General features: G+C 37.3%; 1 protein-coding gene across 1 annotated transcript in view; it reads left to right on the plus strand.

The window, feature by feature from the left end:
• Ntng1 (netrin G1) overlaps positions 1-20,325 on the plus strand; it is a 327,676-nt gene that overhangs the window by 243,216 nt on the left and 64,135 nt on the right. The window contains exons 4-5 of the mRNA XM_087213204.1: positions 4,525-4,697; positions 15,864-15,890. Coding sequence (XP_087069330.1) covers positions 4,525-4,697; positions 15,864-15,890 — 200 coding nt within the window. The remainder of the gene's footprint in view (positions 1-4,524; positions 4,698-15,863; positions 15,891-20,325) is intronic.

Raw genomic sequence — 20,325 nt, forward strand, 5'->3', positions numbered from 1 at the left:
AGGTGGTCATCTTTGCATGAATATTTGAGGCAAAAGGTACACATTTCAGAATAATGCTGCACAGATGCTTTGTTTTTCCTCTCTCTTGAGCAGTGTTCTTTGCCTGGGATTTTCAGAATTGTTTTGGGATAGCTCTTACATTAGATTTCAGTCATCTGGTAAATTCTCTAGGGTTTAAATTAAATTAAATTGGGTTTACAAGACCTCAAAAATTTTGTAGAGCTCCCTTTCCTCAACATGAGGCCAGTTATAAAATCCAATGAAGTGGACATGTGGCAGTTTTCAGCAACATCATGAAGTGTGTGATTTAGGACATTGTCTATTAATTTTCTATTCTTAGTCCATTGCCATGCTAGTCATAGCAGAACATGCACATGACATTTCTTCTTTGAGGGAGTGACTTCTTTATTATTCATTTGTTTAATCATCAGATTTTTCTGAGTACCAGTTATGTGTCAAGCACCTTAACTCATGCTAGAGGTGTTGCACAAAATAACACAGATATGACTTGTGCCTCCCAGAAGCTTATATTCTAGTGAAGGTGACAGAAGAGTAAACAATTGAAATAGAGCTTACCTCTAGTAGAGAGAGCACAGTTTCATTATGTAATTAGCTTTGCCCAGTGTCTGGGAGCATATAGGAACTTCATCCTGGAAGGACGGAAAAGCATTCTTACAGTTGGTCAGCAGATGTTTATGGGGGTTTTTTTTGTTTATTTTGTTTATTTTTTGTTTTGTTTTTGTTTTTGCTTTTTTGCAGACCTGGGGGTTTGAACCCAGGGCATCTGTATGCTAAGAAAATTCTGCTCTGTCACTGAGCTACTCCCTCAATCTAGATTTTTTTTCAGATATCAACTAGGACCCAGGCACTGAGGTATCCAAGACACATCAAAAGGAAAGAGTTATCCAAATAAAAGAGGCAGGGGTAGGAGAGTGGAAGTTGTAGGCAGAAGAAATAGTTTATATGATTACCTGAAAGCAAACATTGAAGGACTAAGTGTAGAGCTAGGAGGTGGAGAAAATACAAGAGGAAAAAGACAAAGGGACCTGCAATCCATGCCACAAAGGACTCTGTGAGGATAGTAGGAAATCTTACACTAGTGGTAAGGCAGAAATGACACAGATATATTTGTAAAAAAAACTGTTTTGACTATTATGTTAAGATTAGGTAAAGAGTATGACTGGACCACTAACTTCTGCTTAGAGGCTGTTGTGATAGGTCAGATTAAAGTGATGATGATCACAGCTGAAGAAGTGGTCTTCACTGGACCGTACATACTTGTGAGATAAGCAAGAGCTAGAAATCTCAGGACTTTGTCACAGCCTGAGTAATGACAGGTTAGATGTGGTAGGAAAGGGAAATGAAGGAGCCATTCTTGCCAAACTAGGCAGAAGGTGGTACAATTTACAAGCCTGAATTTCCTGAGGCAGAAAACACAGAAGAAGGAGTAGGTAGGGGAGGAAAGCCAGTTTAGTTTTGGACATGTTGAGCATGATGTTCCCAGGAGGCATTTTGATGAGTAAATGTGAAGCCCAAGAGAGATATATATGATGGAGATTCAGAAATAGGACTTGTTAACATATTGATCATGCATTCTGCACTTGGTGATAGCGGAAGGAGGGTGTTCTATGGATAGCTGTAAGTAAAAAGAATTGCTGAATCTCCTAGCATGGCGTCAAATATTTGAACTTATTTTACATATATTTATTTAGGGATTGAAGAAGAAGATAATGAAAATTTGCTTTAAAAGGTCTAGAACTCCAAGAATGTTAAAGACCACAGGAAGAAAATGAAGGGATGACCTAGATAAGAATTCCCAGGGAGAGTGTGCTGACAGTCCTGGGCCAGAACCCAAGAACTACACCTGTAGAGAAAAGGAAAAAGAGGGTCCTGAAAATGACCTTGAGTGTCCACTGGGGAAAGCATGAAAAGAAATAGAGTGGTCCACAGAGTTAATCCCACTGAAGGTCAAATAATGCAAGGAAAAGTGTTCATTGGATGTTCTACACGAGGACATGGGTGATCTTGACAAAAGAGGCCATCTTTAGTTGGGAAGAGTAAAAGATAAGTAAATGGAGATGGAAGTTTTAGGAAACTCAAGAAGAAAGAAAGGGGAGTGTTGAGGAAGCTAGAGAAGACCTGGTATACGGTGAATATTGATCCTACCCCAAAAGATGAGAGAGAATTGTCCAATGAGTAAAACAATTTAAAAGCACAAAGAGCCTTCAGTAGCAATTAACCAACCAAAAACACAGACGCAATTAAGAAATAAGAAAACTTAATCTCAAGGTGTATATGGTGATCAGGACGGATCTTAGGGAAAGGTCATGAATTGACTTGAGCTTCAAATGAAGTAGGTGAGAATGAGCCAGTCACTGAAAGAAATCTGAACAAAATAATACCAAACAATTCAGTATTCCCCTTTCACTTCCCTTTGTTATTCAAAGAATATTTTCTTAGCTAATATAATATCTTTAGAATGGAAAATGCCTATAACTCAGAGTGGCTACTAGTATGAATATATTAACAGTTACAAGATATATAATCCAATTTTACAATTACTACTTACATTTTTGATCTTCACACATGAAACCAGCATATTGTTTGGGGTCACATTGTTCATTTCCTCGCTTGGAATTTTTAACACCACATAGAGTGCTAAATCTGTGTAAGCTGGTGCTTCTATCACTTAGGTTTCAAACATCTTCCACATATAGAAAAACACCCATAAATAAAAGTGCTAATGTCAAGAAGGAGAAAGATCCTTTAATAAGCAGCACAAGTAACTGCCTACATAAGAGATCATTACAGGACCTATTGCATATTAAACACTGTCTATTGAACTGAATTATATTTTCTCCTGTCATTTTAAAATATTGTGTGAAAGTGTTAATTTTCAATGGTGCTATTTATATGTGTAAGTTAAATAGTATTGCTTTAATGGTAGTCTTCCTACAGTTCATAAGGACACAGAGAGCAGAGTGTAACCAGTACTGTTACAAACTGTAGTAAAATCCTAAGGATGCCAAGGCTTAGTCTTCCCAGAGAGACTTGGGTGGATGACCATTGCTTCTGCACCGCCACCCTCTGGGAGTAGACCAGCAGCTCTCTATCATAGACTTGGTCATTCTTTTCCTCCTTGTCATAAATGTGGGCCAGGGTTCCAAACAGTTCATTGGAAGAGAAACTTGCCATTGCTATGTTGACATTCTAGAAACCAACTGCAATTGTTAAAGAATTTCATTTCACTACCTTAGAATAAATATTCTTTTATTTTTCCCAACGCATGCCATCTGCCCCAAAGAAAATAAACATCTACCACCACAATGTTTCTTGGTCTTTATGAAACTTGAGTTTCTATACTTTTGTCCTAGTTTCTGAAGGAGGCTAGGCTCATTTTAACACACACACACACACACACACACACACACACACACACGCAGTCAGGTTATGACTCTGGCATATCCTGGTATTTTCCCCCCGTGCCAGAGCCTAGGTGCTCTGTATGGACACATTTCTTCCCAAATATATTATCGTGATCTCTGGTCATGGTCACTGTGTCAACTTACGTTTTACTTTTCCAGAGGATGTAGCCTACACTTGTTGTGATACAATTTATAACCTGCTGCCTCAACAAATATCAAGTTGGCCTTTGCAGTTTTATAGTCAAAGATTTCGAATATGGGGATGCATTTTTGTGGAAATTGCATATTCCATTGTTGCCGCTCATATATCACAGCTTTATTTGCAGACAGCAAAGGCAAAGCCTCTGCTAATGACTTCAAACCTCTGCCACACACAGAGCTTTTATTTTCTAGGATTCTAAGCATCTTTTATTAGAATCACTTGGCCCGCTACTGAGGGACTTTTGTGATGACCTTATGTGGAGTGAGTGAGAAATCTGAGGATTACTGTTGAACTTCCCCTCAGGTCAGCTAGAGGCCTTGGTGAAAAGCCCTTCTGATCTGAGGAAATTCCATTTTTAGCTTCCTAAATGAGAACACCTGATTACAACCTGTCACATCTGTAGAATAAGACCAGCAAATTGTTTTAATGGTCATCTCTCTTTTTGAAACAAATAATAATTCTCCTGATGGTTTGAAGGAAAGAAGATAAAACTGTCCTTTAAGATCTCTGATGAACTCAGGGGCAATTGTCATAGATTTGGTAATATCACCAAATCTCACCAGTGGCAATATTTTGGATAGCTGTTGGCGATCTCTTGAATTAGAAGCGTAATTGTCTGATGAGAGCCTCAGGCCCCACTGAACTGACTGCTATGAGGCTTCCTGGAAGTGTAGTGTGAAGATAGACTGTATCATTATAGCCACCTCCCTGTGCCCCTCTCCATCACAAAAGGCCCTTGTTGAGAAGCCTCTGGGGGCTGGGTCTACAGATCTACATTTTTTCCCAAATGTCTCTGTTTGCACCAAAGCACTGCAAGATTTGAGAACCACAACTCTAGCAGCTAGACCACTGAGACTGACTTGAGTGACAGTGAATCTTTGTCTCTCCTCTGCCTAGGTGCAAGTGTAATCTCCACGCCACTATGTGTGTATATGACAACAGCAAACTGACATGTGAATGTGAGCACAACACTACAGGTCCAGACTGTGGGAAATGCAAGAAGAACTATCAGGGCCGGCCTTGGAGTCCAGGCTCATATCTTCCCATCCCCAAAGGCACTGCAAATACCTGTAAGTAACTCTGCTCAATAACACCATGTTCTGTGCATGATGAGCTGCTAGTTCCTCTCAATTTCCTATGCATTTGTGATTTTACTTCTCTTACCAGTTGTCCCACTACTCTTCAAAATGCAGCTACTGTTGTCATCCCAATTTTATCACTTTTAATCATGTATTAGCACTCTGATCAACTGTTAAATTTGGTCTTCTAGTATTCATATTAACTATGTTGGAAAATGATTCCTAAAGTCAGGGAAGCAATTTTTTTCTATGTGGATCAAACAGGAGGTAATTTTTCCCTCCTATTGAATTCATTTCCTATTAAAACAACAGAGATTAAAACTTCTCAATCCTAACTAAGCATAAACAACTTTCAGAAATGTTTCAAATGTTTATAACCCCATTTCTCATAATGGGTAACCTGAGAGATGCTTTGTCCAGAAGAGGTTTACCTCTCCAAATGAAGCTAAGATCTAACATTGACCAGGGAAATTGGCTTTTTCCAAACTCTAGTAGTTGACCCAAGCTTGCAATGGACACTGGGAGTAGAGGCTCTCTTTAGGTAAAGAGCATGACAGCAGGCCTCTGGGGTATCTCATTTAAAAAGAAGTTTTTGTGTAAACATGAAAGAGAACAGGGTTATATGTATTCACAGGAGTCACTCGAGATGCCACATTATTATGTGTGTGCCCTGCTGAAATTCATGAATGTCCAAAGGAGATCAGACTCAGACATGCCCAAGGAGAAAAGTGATTATTTCCCAAGTAATTTGCCCCAATTCTGTGGATAAAATGATGAGCCACCTGCAAAAGCCTAAGGTTACCCCTCTTTCAAAACAGGGAAAGGGCAAGGTTAGCATATATCCACACAGGGAGAAGTAATAAGAATAGCAGTACAGAGAACAATGAGAATTTGAAAAGCCACTGGCTCTGTGCAAGGCTAAGAATGTTATCAGGCACTTCAAAGCAGCAGCTGTGAGAAGCCAAACCTAAAAACTAATATCACAGGAACCAGGACCTTATCAAGTTAAGTGTAAGAGTAATGGAACAAATAACAAGCCGTAAAGTGTGGGGTCATGAAATTATGATAAAATTTCTGTGAAGCAGAGAAAAAAATCCTTCAAAAGATTTTTAAAAATCTCTTTATAAAGGTGTCCAGTTTCTTTCTGTGTTGAAGAAAAAACTGACTTCTTGCTCTTGAAATTAATACATTAAAGCTCTGCTGAGCAAGAATGTTGATTTTTCAAGATGATTTTATTAATGGAGACTCTGTGGGATTTCCTCAATTGTTGAGAGCCACAGGTTCATGAATTGGGAAGGGATCTCATAAGGTTTTTTGTTGCAATCGCCTGTGGCTGGCTACCTGAGAATCCCTATCACTGCAGTTATCACATTTAAAGCCTTCCCAAAATGAAAGTGGCTCAGATTTCATTTTCACATTCTACTGCATTCTTTAGTGGGACAGGATGTAAGAGAGTGTAGTTACAAACACATTCATTCTGGCACCTCCTCAGGGCAGGCTAATGTGCCAAGGCCACTGGAGACACAGCTAGGGTAGGTTGCTGATGAAGGCATTGGCTTCTATCCTAACATGACCGTGTTCCTCCACCGATACCTGTCTTTCAAAGACTGCTTATTTCAAAACATTTTCACTGGGAACACATTCTTGTGTCAGTCAAAGCTTTCTCAAAGAAATGAATTTCTTGCTATATTCCCATAGAAATTTACACACCACTAACCTTTTGTGTACTGAAGATAAGCAAGTCAGCCCCTGGCTAAAAGAATGCATCTTCCTTTGGTTTCCATTATAGGTCCAGCTGTTCATCCAACCCCTAGTTTTTATTGACCTCTGGATTTCTTGACTTTTCAACATCTAAAATAGGAGAAAACATATGTATATTTTTCTTAACACAGACATACATGTCCAGACACTCACATATACATATATCTTCACAGAGACATAGGATATGTCATATCCTAATATGAAGTGTCAAGCTGAAGAAGTGAAAAAGGAGAGACCATGGTTCTTGGTTTTTTAACATCCACCCTCAATGTCCTAGAAATGCCATTCATTACTAAATGACCTTTAGATTTAGCAGAATCTCAAGAAGCCAGGAAAACTCTTGGGTAGGAAGTCAGTTTCTGTCCAACACCACAAATGTAGAAAAGAAAAGAAGAGGGTTTCATTAAATCAGGCAGTTACAAGATTTTCCTCCAAAGATACTCATCCTACTGCTCCAGGATATCCCAGATTGGCCCCTTACTGAGAGTCACTGGGCTTTGGAGGTCCAGCATTCCAGAAGAACTCAAGGCCTCTTTTTTATGGAGCATGTAGTGCAGAGGAAGAAAAGTGTGGAACATCAACATTCTAAAATAGAGCCATCCCAGTCTGCAAGATATACCATGTTTCCCTGTGTTTTTGCTACAGTAAACTTAACCAAACCAGAGTATTACAAGACCCGGTATGTTTTCCTGGTCTTTAAAACATATACATATATGCAAAAAAAAAATCTTTAAAAAAATTCTTTTCTATACAGCCTATTTTGTAGAAAAGACATCTTTCTTTTTCCTCATTGATTTTCATTATGTTCTCAATATAGTTTTATTTTGAATGTCATTTGAACTTTGTTTTTGTCTTTCAAGTAGATAGCAACTCTGTCCAACTTAATGTCTAATCATGATTGTCTTGATTCCCATCATCCAGCTAATGAATAAAAATGTTAATTAATGATCTTTAAACTATTATCCCTGTGGAATAAAACATAATACTTGGTTAGATATAGATGTTAAAACTGAATAATCACCCTGTAGATAGCATAACTTCAGCAAAGATAACATAATATGTATACCTCTGCTTCTCTGTATTTTATAACCCTTAAAAGAATTCTGTGGTCAAATAAAGTTTACAAAATGCTGTGCACTGTACTCACTCTTACATAGTCACATTACCTTATTAAAAACATCTAAGAAGTCCTACAGTAAAGTAACCTATTTTACCCTTCATTCTCCAAACTTCCTTGTTTCATGGAACCCTTAATAAATTTCTATGAACTACTGTTTTGAGGCCATGATGGTGGTCTAAACAATTTCTTGCAGCCTAGACATGAAGACACAAAAAGCCCAGCTACTTCAGCTGTATTCAATTTTTTATTTTTCTCTTACCTAGACAGTCTAATATTCTTCAGAGAAAGAAAATTAAATTGGCCTGACATTGACATTATTTGTTTGTTCATAAATCCAACTTGAATTGTTACACAGTATCTAGGGCTCCTCTGAGTGATGGAAAGTAATTTGATGATTGTTCTATTATTTTCTCTGATATTAAATTTGCATTGACTGATTTCTATTTTCCTGGTGTACACATGGGTGTATCATTATCCAGACAATTTCCTAAGTGTTTTACATGCATTAGTCCATTTCAAACTCACACAGTCTTATAAGGTAGACATTACAATTTTTATTTTGCAGCCATGGAATCTTATGATCACAGGGGGAAGGTGTCTTATTAAAGGTTTATACAGCCGGTAAGGGTTAGAAGTGAGATTTGAACCCAGGAGATTTGAATGAAGACACCTAAGACTTCGCATTACACTGTGTTGTTTCTCAGGTTCAATTTGAGTGGCTTTCTTTGTCCTCCAGGTTTTGTTTTGACATCCATTTGAACAAGTCAGTCTTTCCTAATCCTACTCATTTCCTAGATCTCTACTTGTTATTTTTCTATCTTTGAAAATCATCCCTTTATGTTCTTTCTTTCAATCTTCTTGTTTCCCACTCCTTCCTATTATCAATCTACATTTTTTTCCCTTGGCCTACCAATCTATCCCTGTTATTCCTGAGATTTTTAGTTTTTAGTATTGGTTAATTAGTAATCAACCTATTCTGGATTCAGTCTTTCTGGACTGACTAATTGTGCCAGCTATCTATAAAGATCTCAAAGTCGACATGCTAGATAATAAATTCATTCCTTTCCCCCAAAGCACCTTTCTCTTCACTCTTTCTTGAAATTCTGCTCATTTTCCAAGACTACTGTCAATGCCAACACCTCAATGAAGCCTATCTAAACTCTCTTGTGCAAAATTAGTCACTCTTATCTCTAGTTTTTTGATATTGTGTGTAAATTTACAAAACTTGTTGACTATCTCTAACAAAATTATGATAATATTGATAGCTACTATTTATTAAGCTTATATTATGAGCTTTTGTACTTCTTAAAGTGTTTTATTCCTTAAATCCTCACAAAATCTGCAGCTGTCATGTATTGTTATTATCCCAATTCTAAAAATAAAGAAACACAGGCACAAAAAGGTTAAGTAAGTTGTCCTAAAGTCCCACAGCTAATGCACAACAGAGCAAGATTTAAACTCGGGTGTGTCTGACTATAGGAGCCAGAACATTAGCAATTTAAGAGTAGAACCATATATCACCCTTCCTTTTTATAAATGTTTGTGGAAAAGTTATTTTGGTGAATGAATAAGTAATCCTAATAACTGTAAGTGCACATGCATATATTGGCCTCCTGTCAGTGTTCTTGTGTCTACTAGACTTTGTGAGCCTCACAGCTCAGCAGTTCTAGCACAGTAACCTTCAGATTCTCACTGGGAGAAAGTATCTGAGATCTTGGAGGAAATCTGATAGGATCAGGACTCTGGCCATCTCTAGACACACTGCCCATTCGGACTCCTTGTGTAGCTTTTACTGCCTGGGTGATCCGACCACTGCCAAGCTCTGACCACCAGCCTTTCAGGCTCAAAACTCTAATTCAGTCAGGACAGAAAGGAAAGTTCTTTCTCACAGTGCCTCGTGGACGTGAACCAATTTTGTAAGCCCTGATATAAAACCAGAACATCAAGTTACTCAGTCATGACCCCTATTCTAGTCTCTTATCTGAAGCCCATGGGACCAGATATTTGGAATGCAATATTTTTAGCATTTTTAAATGATAATACAATGCATATGCATGTACATTATATTACAATAATACCCACAGTAGACTATCAGGCAGCCCCAGTTAATCATTTTAATATTCCTCCAGCAAACAAATCATTACTCTCACCAACTGGGATAAAGGAAGACTATAGATAATAACCCCATGCTAGTTTCAGGCCAATTCTACCACCAAATTAGTTCAGGTCACATTACACTGTGTGATAGGTATAATTTGAAAGAAACCTGTTTTTATATTTTTTCTTACCTTGAGGACTGGATATAAGAGATTGGAGCTTGCAATAAATTGAATGAAGATACACAAGAGTAGTAGTCATGGGCCAAAATCTGGAACCTGGAACTCTGGGTTCAAATTTCAGTTTTATTTTCAGTTGACTGAGATGATCTTGGGCAGGTCACTTAATCTCTCATGTGTTTGTACACTCCCCATCCATGAAATCTTCCTGATTATTGACTTCATATTGTTGTCATAAAATTAAATGAATTAATAATGTAAGGCATTTTGACAGTGCCAGGCCCATAGTAAGTGCACAATGAAGTGATCATTCTGTTTTTACTGAAAACTAGCACTTAATCAGCAAATTCTCCCCTTGGAGACAGCTATTTGGGGTAATAAATAATGACCAAATGCCCATTCCTCTATCCACAGAATGAAATAGCCATTTAGAATATTTGTCCTTATGACCAGTCTATTCCCTTTCCTGCAATTAAGTCTACATGAGAGGCAGATAATAATCAGAAGCTTGCTTGGTATGCAGGAGACCAGGAAATTTAAATGGCTTTCATATTAATAGCATTGGTCTGAAACATCCTGACACATCCATCCTCCCACAGGGTTGCCCTTCTTAATGCCAACAGAGCATTGAAGGTCTGGAAATTTGCAGATTACCACTCTCTCTTCCTGAGACAAAGCAGGGACCGTATGGCTCAGGATGCTCCTTTTTCTAGGCTTCCACCTTTTGATTAGCCCATTCTTCCATTCTTCAGATGTGTTAGTACAGTAAGTCAGATTAGTGTCACCTCTGTCAAGTCTGCCACGTACACTCAGGTTCCAGAGCCCTTCTAAGGACAGAAGCTGACATTAGTTCTCTCTGTTTTGATCGTTTATATGATGATTTCATGGCATAATTTTGTGAAGGCAATTTTATTTCCTTCACTTTCAAGTTCCTCCTATCCAGCTCAACTTATCTCCCATCAACAGCAATTTGGACCAGGGACTGAGGCTGGAAGAATATTGGAAATACAGTAATTCCTTTGGAATACAAATGAGCCTGCAGAATGTTTTCTTATTCATTGCCTACTCCTTCCGCAACTGGTCTTTTTGGAGTGGGAGATCCCAATGTCTGCTCTGACTATAAGAAGATCTAGTTACTTACTTGATGGGTTTTTCAAGCCATCTATCACAACAGTGGTGATTTTTGCTTTCAGTGTGAAGCATACTGAATCCTAAGCCTTTCTGCTTCTCTCTTGACAAAAAGCTCCTGAACCTTCCATTGGTTCTCAAAAGGAACTACAGCTTTTAGCACTGCTTTTGTAGAACAAGGTATTTACTTTTGATATCTCCATCATGTTGACTTCTCTAAACTTAATTATATATCCTTTAGCTATTTGTTTGGTGGGAGAAGGGGCAGTAAAATAAAATTTCAAAAAAGAAGAAGATATCACATTATATAATTCTACTAGGTTCTCATCTCCCTAATTGAAGCAAAATTCTTTAAATTAAATGTGGGTGTAGGAAAAGTTGGTTGAGAAGGGAGTAACTACAAGTACCTACAAGACAAGTGCCTTCTTGCTTTCATATTCCTTTGGATCCTAGAGGCACCATGGCCCTTTGGGTTACTTAACAGGTATGCATTTCTCCACTGAAGTGATATTTCTATTCTAGAAGAAGCATGAATGCTAAAATCATTTACTGTGTACTGCAGAAATTTCCATTAAGGCTCACACACACACAGTGCTCTCTTTCTTCAGGCAAGTCTCAGAGTCTCAAACAGGGACTAGGAGTTACACACTCCAACACTGAGTGTAAGCAAGTCAACTAGCATCATGCACTTGCACCTCTTTATGCCTCTCTGTAAAATGAAAGGACTGAATAAAATGATTTCTTAAATCTCTTTCAGCCCTCACATTTTTGTCATTCTTAAAGAATTAGCTTATCTTACCAAAAAACAAACAAACAAAGAATTAGCTTATCTATCTTCCTTTCCATCTTGTATTTACCTGTCATCTGTTTATCTTTCTCAAGCATATTTGAAGTTGTTTCAGAGGTGAGTTTAAGGGAATAAAGACTAAACTTCAGGTATTTCCCTGGAATCCTTCTAAATTAAAAAGTTTAATATTCCATCTAATTTTACATTTTAATATTATATTCTATTTCTTAAAGACAGCTTTCAAATTTGCATGCCTTAAAGATCCTACAGAATTTGTATTTGCTCATTGGTGGTTTAGGGAAAAAAGACAAATAGAAATGAGTATCATCAAGAACCCACGTATTTAGCACAGTGGTGCCACCTCCTGCCTCACAAGTGCAAGGTCCCAAGTTCGATCCCCAGTACCAAAAAAGAAAAGAAAAGAAATTAGTATCAAAATGGGGATTAAAGCTGGGTGTGGTGGCTCACACATATGATCTCAGCAACCAAGAGGCTGAGGCAAGAGGATTGCTATGAGTTCAAGGCCAGCCTAGACTACATAGTGAGTACAAGGCCAGCCTGAACTACATAGTGAGACCATGTTTCAAAGGGGGGGGGGGGTAAAAAGAAAGATCTAAAAAGAGGAATAGGAATAAAATTATATTAAATTCTAGATGGTTTCCCTAGTTGAGCAGCAAGTAGGGCTTGCCCCTCTGCATTTTGGAAGGGAAACCAGTGAGGGGAGTCTACATTGCTTAATTCTTGCTATCAGAACAATATCTTACAATCAAATCAAACAAAAATATTCTATAATCTTGAACTCAGTCTACAGGAACTAAATCATACTATGATCAAAAGTGGTGTTTTTGCAAAGACAGAAACCTTCATAGAAACAAGTGCTAAATTTTTGTAAAAGTCTTCTATGGAAGGCCTTGTCTCATCCAGATGTGAGAGATACAGAAAGGACAAGAATGGGGCTTGTCCTCTCAATGCTCTCAGGCAAACACAAAACAATTATAAATAAATTAACACATAGATCATGGGGCCTGTGCCAAGATTTAAAAAAACAAGGCAGTTAACTCACATCAGGGATATGGAGAAGAAAGGGAAGAAATAACTTCTGAATTCAGTTTTCAAGGTAAAAATATTCTTTACATAATAGTTGTCACTTCACAAGGAATGTTTAAAAACCGTCAACATGTGCCTAGACAGTTCTCCTGAGCACAATCTGACTCATTCGCATCGCTTATGGTCACAGTCCTGCTTATAAAATGGAATCACATTCACGGATTCACTCTATACAGACCCTAAAGACCCCCAATATTTCGTAGAATGCATTGCTGCAATTCATTTCTAGGCCTTCTTGTCTATTTACTTGAGTGTTTAAAGGATTCCTCTTGGCTTTCTTGTAACTGTTTAATGGATCTGATGAGTTCACTAGATTCTTTAGTTGTCTGCAAAGAACCAAAAGCAAGGTATTTGGACATAAAAATAAGAACCATTAGGGAAAAAACACCGTTTGAAAATATACTGTGTACATTATACTGAATCCCTTGGCTTTCAGATATTTGCAACTTCAAAACTCTTTATTCAAATGAGCAGTTTAAAAATCTTTTCTAAGCAATTCCCATTTTACAGCAGTGGAATAGAAAAGTGACTCATCTGGCAGAACCTCAAAAAATTGTAAGCCACAAAATGAGGAAGAGCCTGAATTTTAAGCATCCAGTGTTAGGTAATAACATCTTCATACGGAAAATAGGATCTCAGAATAGCCTTTGTTTGGCACAGTGTGCATACTTGAAATGAACATGACTCTCCTGCACTGGTACACTCAAACGGGTGGAAATATTTCTATATCTTTCTAAAGTATTCAACTGTAGCAAGTGCTGCACCAGTCTTTCAAGATCGCTTTCCATTGTGTCTGGCCAAAAACTCTGAGAACTTTATCCTGAGTTATGCAAGGCCCTCTGACTCCAAGAAAGTTTGAAAACACATGAAAATTCTCTTCCTGCCATGTTAACTTCCATTCTCTTTGACAGATTAAAACAGGCAAGCAGTTCCTTGCAACAAAACAGGATTTTCAATCATGGGGAAATTTTCTACATTTGATACTAAATTGTGATGCTGCCATTGTACCTTTTACCTCACTCAACAGGAAATTTGCAAAGGAAAAAAAGATTCAGTACCAACTTGATGTTACTCTGCTGCTTAGACAGAGATAGTCTATTGAGGTATCAGGTCAGGAATCTAGCCATTCTTTGAGGAAATATCATTCAGCTTAAAATTTAGTTCATAGGATAGAGTTACAATGTGGAAACGAGAATTCAGTTTTTTCAATTTGAGTGGATCAGAAGTCAGTAATTAAGCTAAAGCATTGTAACCCCTGAACATCTAAAATCAAGAGATTTTTAATATATGTAATAATTGAAAATAAGATCCCAGGCTTCAAAAAAAATCATAGTAAGCTTTTATTCTTCATTTTTCTCTCTCCATTCAGACATAGGAAAATAGTGATTAGTTTTAAAGAATATGATTCTAGAAATCTCTGAGCAAATTACAATGAAAAGTAAGAAGAGGACAATTGTTCAAACATAAATACTAAAAGAGGGGTTTAATGATTCTTGCAGTCACCAGCTGTTAGCACACTTCAGTGATGTAGAGAACAAATCTGAACAATTCATTAGAAGCTATCACTTATTGGCTAAATACCATGTGTCAGACATGTTAATAGATTCTCTTGTTCAATCTTCACAGCAGCCCTATGCAGTAGACATTATTGCCCTACTTTCAGATGAAGAAATAGGCTCAGGGAGGCTGCAGAACATGCCTAAAACCACCCAGATAGTAGCACAGTGCCCCCCACCACCACCTCTTTCTCTCTCTCTCCTGTTTGATTTCCATCTCATTCTCTCATGCCATTGGCCAAATTTGATGGTGAGGATATACATCTCTGACTTAATTAGCAATATCCACCATGGTGCTGACTTGGCTATAATAATAATACTAATCATTGCAGGGAAGATCTGTGAACCAATCATCTGAGTGAAGCAATGATCTGAGAGCTTTCCATCTAATCCAGTCATACAATCTCTGCAACAACCCAAAGGGATAGGAAAGCCAGAGTAATTGAAAGCATAAGCACCAACGTTGCTGAGAATTTAAGAGTCAGAGCTACTCTTCAAACTCATGTCACCTGGCTCCTGAGCCTCTGTTGTTGGACACAGCGCTGTATTGCTTGGCCAAGAGTTTTAATCTGGATGCAGACTAAGTTCATTTCCCCATTTATACCAAGTCAGGCCACATTCTGAAATGTCTCCACTACCTTAGCACAACTTGTGAATTAAAGTAAAAGCTGAAAAATCAATGAAGTCCGTGATCAATATGAACAATCTAATGTATTCTTGAATTATTCTGCTCAATTAAGTTTCTATCACAGGGTTTAATCCACATATCTGACAAGTAAAAGAGGAATAAAAATGGTTACGTGAAGTTAAGCAAAGTAAGTGCCAAATGATCTTCAGTGTCTAACATCTGCATCTCATAACACATTTAAAAAGATCTATGGCATATATGGATATATTCACACAGGTATACAAGGTGCATATAGCTCAAAACATAGTGCTTATGTCTCAAAATCTGGTTTGAACCACATACAAATGTTCATTAACCTTATGGACAAACACAAAATATTTGATGTCACAAGACTTTTTTATGTTGTTGTTTTTAGTTTTTGGTTTTTTGTTGTTGTTATTGTTGTTGTTGTTTTTGGTACTGGGGATGGAACTCAGGACCTTGCGCTTGTGAGGCAGGCACTGGAACCACTGAGCTAAATCCTCAGCCCCACAAGACTTTCTTATACCAGCTAGCAAAGTTGAACATTAATTAGCTTCTCAATTTTGATGAACCCCGGAGTTCAAAAGTGAAAGCAAAATGATTTCAATGCCTGATACATATAAATATGTATGAATATATGTATAAATTTTGTTCTAATTTCTTAATGTCCTGAATGCTACCAAGTGTCAAGTTTCTGAAATTTTTAAAGTAAAAGATATCATGTGCTAAAAACAAAAAAGCTAACACCTTTTCTTTATTTTCTTTCTCTGCAGGTATTCCCAGTATTTCCAGTATTGGTAGTAAGTAAAAAAATCACCAAACCAAGTCTAGGCTAGCTTTGTGTTGTTGTTGAGCTCCTCGGATCTATTTTTCCAGTGTCCATTTCTGATGTAAAAGAACATTTTCTTTGTGAATTGCATGTTTTGTGTTGGTTTTCTGCATAGATATGGTGAAAGTATGGATGGAATAGTTATTTATGCAAAATTCTTCTGTGGAGATGGCAGTGCCACAACTTTCCTGATTCCTTTGTATCAGTGAAAGCCACCGTACCCTAGCTTATTTAGGAAAAACATAAATGTTTCCATTCCTGTATACTAAGAAATCCAACTCTTTCTCCAGGCTAGATATGGATTTCTCACATAATTGGAGAAAGCAAAGAACAAATGTCAATGAATGTCTTAGCAAATTCATTGGAACCCAAGGAAAAGAGTGTAAAGCCAAGGACAGGGAATTTTTGTTAATATATTAAATTCTAGGTTTGTAAAGGCCTGAAAGAGACAGTTTTATGATCATTTGTCTTTTGGGAGGAATAACAGAAAAAGATATCCAGTATGCCCATGTCTTCCTAAAATACAGTGATCCATGTGTTCCTGTGCGTTTAGGCTTTAATTTGTTAGAAAATGGGTATTCAAATGCATGGAGAATTTAGGAGTCAGAGGATGAGAAATTCTGGCAAGAAATCAGTTACTAGAAATCTAAGCAATTGAAGAGGCATCAGTCCTCACTTCTCTATGTAATGCTTCTCCAGTATCACGGCAAAGAGCAAAGAACATTCTCCAGCTTCCATGGGAGACCCAGGCAGCAGCTCTATCTTCCCATGTAAACCAGCAACACTCCAACATCAAGCCTGAAGGCTCATAATAAACACGCCCAATAACTTTTCAGAGCCTCTTTTGTCTCAGATGACTAAAACCTTGGAACAACTGCTAATAAATGATTAGAAATATATTCCTAAGGAAGCTCCTATCATGCACTTAAGTAAAGGGAATTGTCACCTTGGTGTCACTCCTGAAAGGCTTGTGTCATGAGCACTGTGCCAGGTAAAACGATCTCAGTGTAAATAACACACTTGAAGCACTGACATATGTAAGATCTGACTAAAAAACAATATTCTGATAATTTGGATTAAACAACTCCCTGTTCCTTATAAATGCACAGTCAGATCTTTCAATTTATAAATCAACCCAGTCTACTTAAGCTTATGAATAGGCCCGGACACTCATTTCTTCAGCACCAGACATGTTAAATGCCATGAAAATCAGCTGCCTTGTAAATGAAAGTAGCTTTCGCATCCATTTAGACACCAGCCTAGTGCTACAGCATTTTCTTTGTGATCTTACTGAAATGGCATCTGGGCTACAAACTTATAAATGAAAACCTTCAGTTTCAATAGTCTAATTTTTCTGCTGCAGTACCTCCCTTGGCATTTGCTTAACTGTACAGGTACCCAACAATGTGCTCCTTTCAGGCCTTGACAATTGCATTTGTACGTGCATTTTAGAGCAGAAGGGAACCAAATAGAAACAGGCCAAGACAGATTATGAGGCTGCTATGGTGATCTGTTATGTCAAAAATTTCAGAAATGGATGGATGGAAAAGTCGTTCTGTGGCACTGGGGTGTGTTTCTGTTCTGAGTGCCAGGTGTGTGTTGCATGGACTCTCTAACTGTACCGCTCACTCCCATCTCATCTGGCCGCCTCCACCACATCCCCATCTCTGAGCATCAGCAGATGTTGACCTTTTACACAATGAAATGGAAAATTCCAGTTTTGTTTTGCTTTGTTTTCTTTTGAAATCAGTGGTGACCTGAAAGGATGCTTTGTTGTGCCTTTAGAAAATGTATTAATCTTTATTGTCAGGAACATAGAAAAATTTAACTACTAATACCTATGAAATAAAAACCCCTCAGACAGAAAGTGATAGTTTGTACTCTTTGCCTTCAGTACACCTCTGGCTGTTCTGCAATGGGGTTTTTCTCAGATTTCCAGCAAGCAGGTTGTACGAGCTTCCAGGGGTCACCAAACATCACACATGACTAGCTTGCTTGTTGCCTGGCTTTTAAGGTAGAAAGATTTCTGACAAAAACATCAAACATGATTGTATCTTCTAGGCTGCTGTAATGGCATTCACACGTTCCTTCTTTGTGGGCTTATCAGGTGCTTGTTATATGCACTCATAGATTCCTTTCCTCTCTAAAGGGTAAAAATTCACACTTAGATGATTCATCATCTGTTCTAGAGGACACAGGAAGGGAGTTTTCAAGGTGCAAGTCAGAGAAGAGGAAGTTGCTTGGTTTTCAAACTAAGTTTGGGTGCTTTTCAGGGCTTTCCCCCCAAAGAAGGAATCAATGAATTTAATTCCACCATCTGTATAGGAAGATACCATTATAATAAGAGTAACACTCATGAAACTCTAATCATCAAAGTGTATATGAAGGAAAATAAATCATGTATCTTATTGATGTAAATCTTTGATATATGTAACCATAATTTTGCATACATATACTTTATAAACAATGACTAAATGTTTTGGAATTCCAACAGATTTCAGTATAGATCTCAAATTAATTATCAACACTTTGTATTAAGGGTTTAATGCATGGACAGAATTGTCATCCTTTCTGATCATCTGCTAAAAACATTTTTGAAACAAATTTCCCATTAAGTTCATTTGTACTTGCTGTTGTCTATATACTAAGAAATAGGTTTCCCAAACATCCCAAAGGTACTTGATTTAAAACAGTCATTTTGATGTGCTTTGACCATGGCTGAAAAAATATTGGTGATATTATCAGCAATTAATGAATCCCAAAATAGATCTGTAGCCATTTGAGCCTTGTGATGTTTTTACCTTACCTGGTATAGTAGCAATTCATTCACATTTCACTCTTTAATAAAGTGTTCTTAGAAGTAAACATTCACAATTTTATTTAAGTGAACATTTGTTGAGGCTGATGATCCAAATTAATAGTTGGCTTGTTGTGGGTGTTTATGTTAAAGCAGTAAAAGTAATCATTGCCTTCGAACATATATTATCTGATCCTTAGTCCTGCAAAGCAAATGATTTCACTAATTATATTAAACAGTATATTATAAATAGCATAATTAAACTAGAGAGAATTGGCCTAATGTACAAATAGCTTTGTGGGGGTGATTATTACTTCTTACAAAAGCAGATGACAGAGGAGTCAGAGGTAAAGGATGGATCATCCACATAAGAAAAAAGGCCATATTCAAGAAACTTGGAATTCTCAAACAAAAATATCTTAGAATGCCAACAGAAGAAAAGATAAATGTAAACATTTTGTGACCTTGACTATAGATTATGACTTTAAATTACTTTCAAATGACTGACATGGTTGTATATAAAGCATAGAATATCTGTGAAGTTGTATTGCTTTCCTTCCCCTCTCGACCAGCTTTTATTCAATTTGAAACAATTCACTTAAGGGAAATATTGCATTTTCCTGTTTTCTCTTATAATGAGCATTGCCTTCATCACAGAGTTAAAAATTCATCTTTAATTTGATTTAATTGGCAGGACTATTAAACAAGGGAAGTGCTACCTGCAGGGATCCATCAGCCTGTTGAGAAAGCCCAGAGATGCTTTCATATTTGAAAACATTTGATGCCAGTTGGAGACCTTGTAAAAGTTGTTATACATACAGCATCTAAATATTTTTGTGCAGTATCGATTTATTTATTGTGAAACCAGGATCGTGAGGAAAATAACAAGGTTAATCATATTCCCACACAAGGGTTATTAATAATCTTGTTCATACTATCCAGAGAGCTGCCGTGTATGCTTGCTTTATTTTTTCCCTTTGCCTTAATACTTCTAAATCCCCCAAATAAAAGTTTCATTTGAATTGCCCTTTAACTAATTAGGTTTTATATAATGAGGAAAAATATTATCAGGCTAGTGTAGCGATATGGCAAATTGCATGGTGTGTTACATTAATTTTGAACTGTTTGCTGATGTTCTAGAAGGAAAGTTAAGGTCCCAGGTGAAATGCCTTTGGGGCTGTTACATCAAGTACCCAGTATCCTCATCACAGATCCATTTCACATTTGTGTAACTAGCATTTCACATTCATGAAACCTTTGTGGTTATCCTAAAATTGAATGAACATTAGGACATAGCGCTTTTTCAATCCTGAAGAATAAATCAAATATTCCAATAAAGGAAAAGGAGAGAAACTCTTACTTTTAAAAAGCCTGAGAAGTTTACTAATCCATATTGACCCATCTTAAGCAAATTGACTGTTTCATGTATTAACCTTTCCCCAGGCAAATTTAGAACATAAAGCCACTGTTTAAGTGTGAGCTGATATCTCTACCTTTGCTAGGTATCTTTGTGGGGTCAAGAAATTTTCAATTTAAACAAAGATATGTCTATAGAATTCTATTTTACAAAGAGTGAATCTGATGCTCAGAGTGCCCAAGTAACTTGCCC

Source organism: Heterocephalus glaber, unplaced genomic scaffold (assembly GCF_053883595.1).
Source record: "Heterocephalus glaber isolate CG9 unplaced genomic scaffold, H.glaber_assembly_v1.0 deba00001442, whole genome shotgun sequence".
Classification (NCBI taxonomy): domain Eukaryota; kingdom Metazoa; phylum Chordata; class Mammalia; order Rodentia; family Bathyergidae; genus Heterocephalus; species Heterocephalus glaber.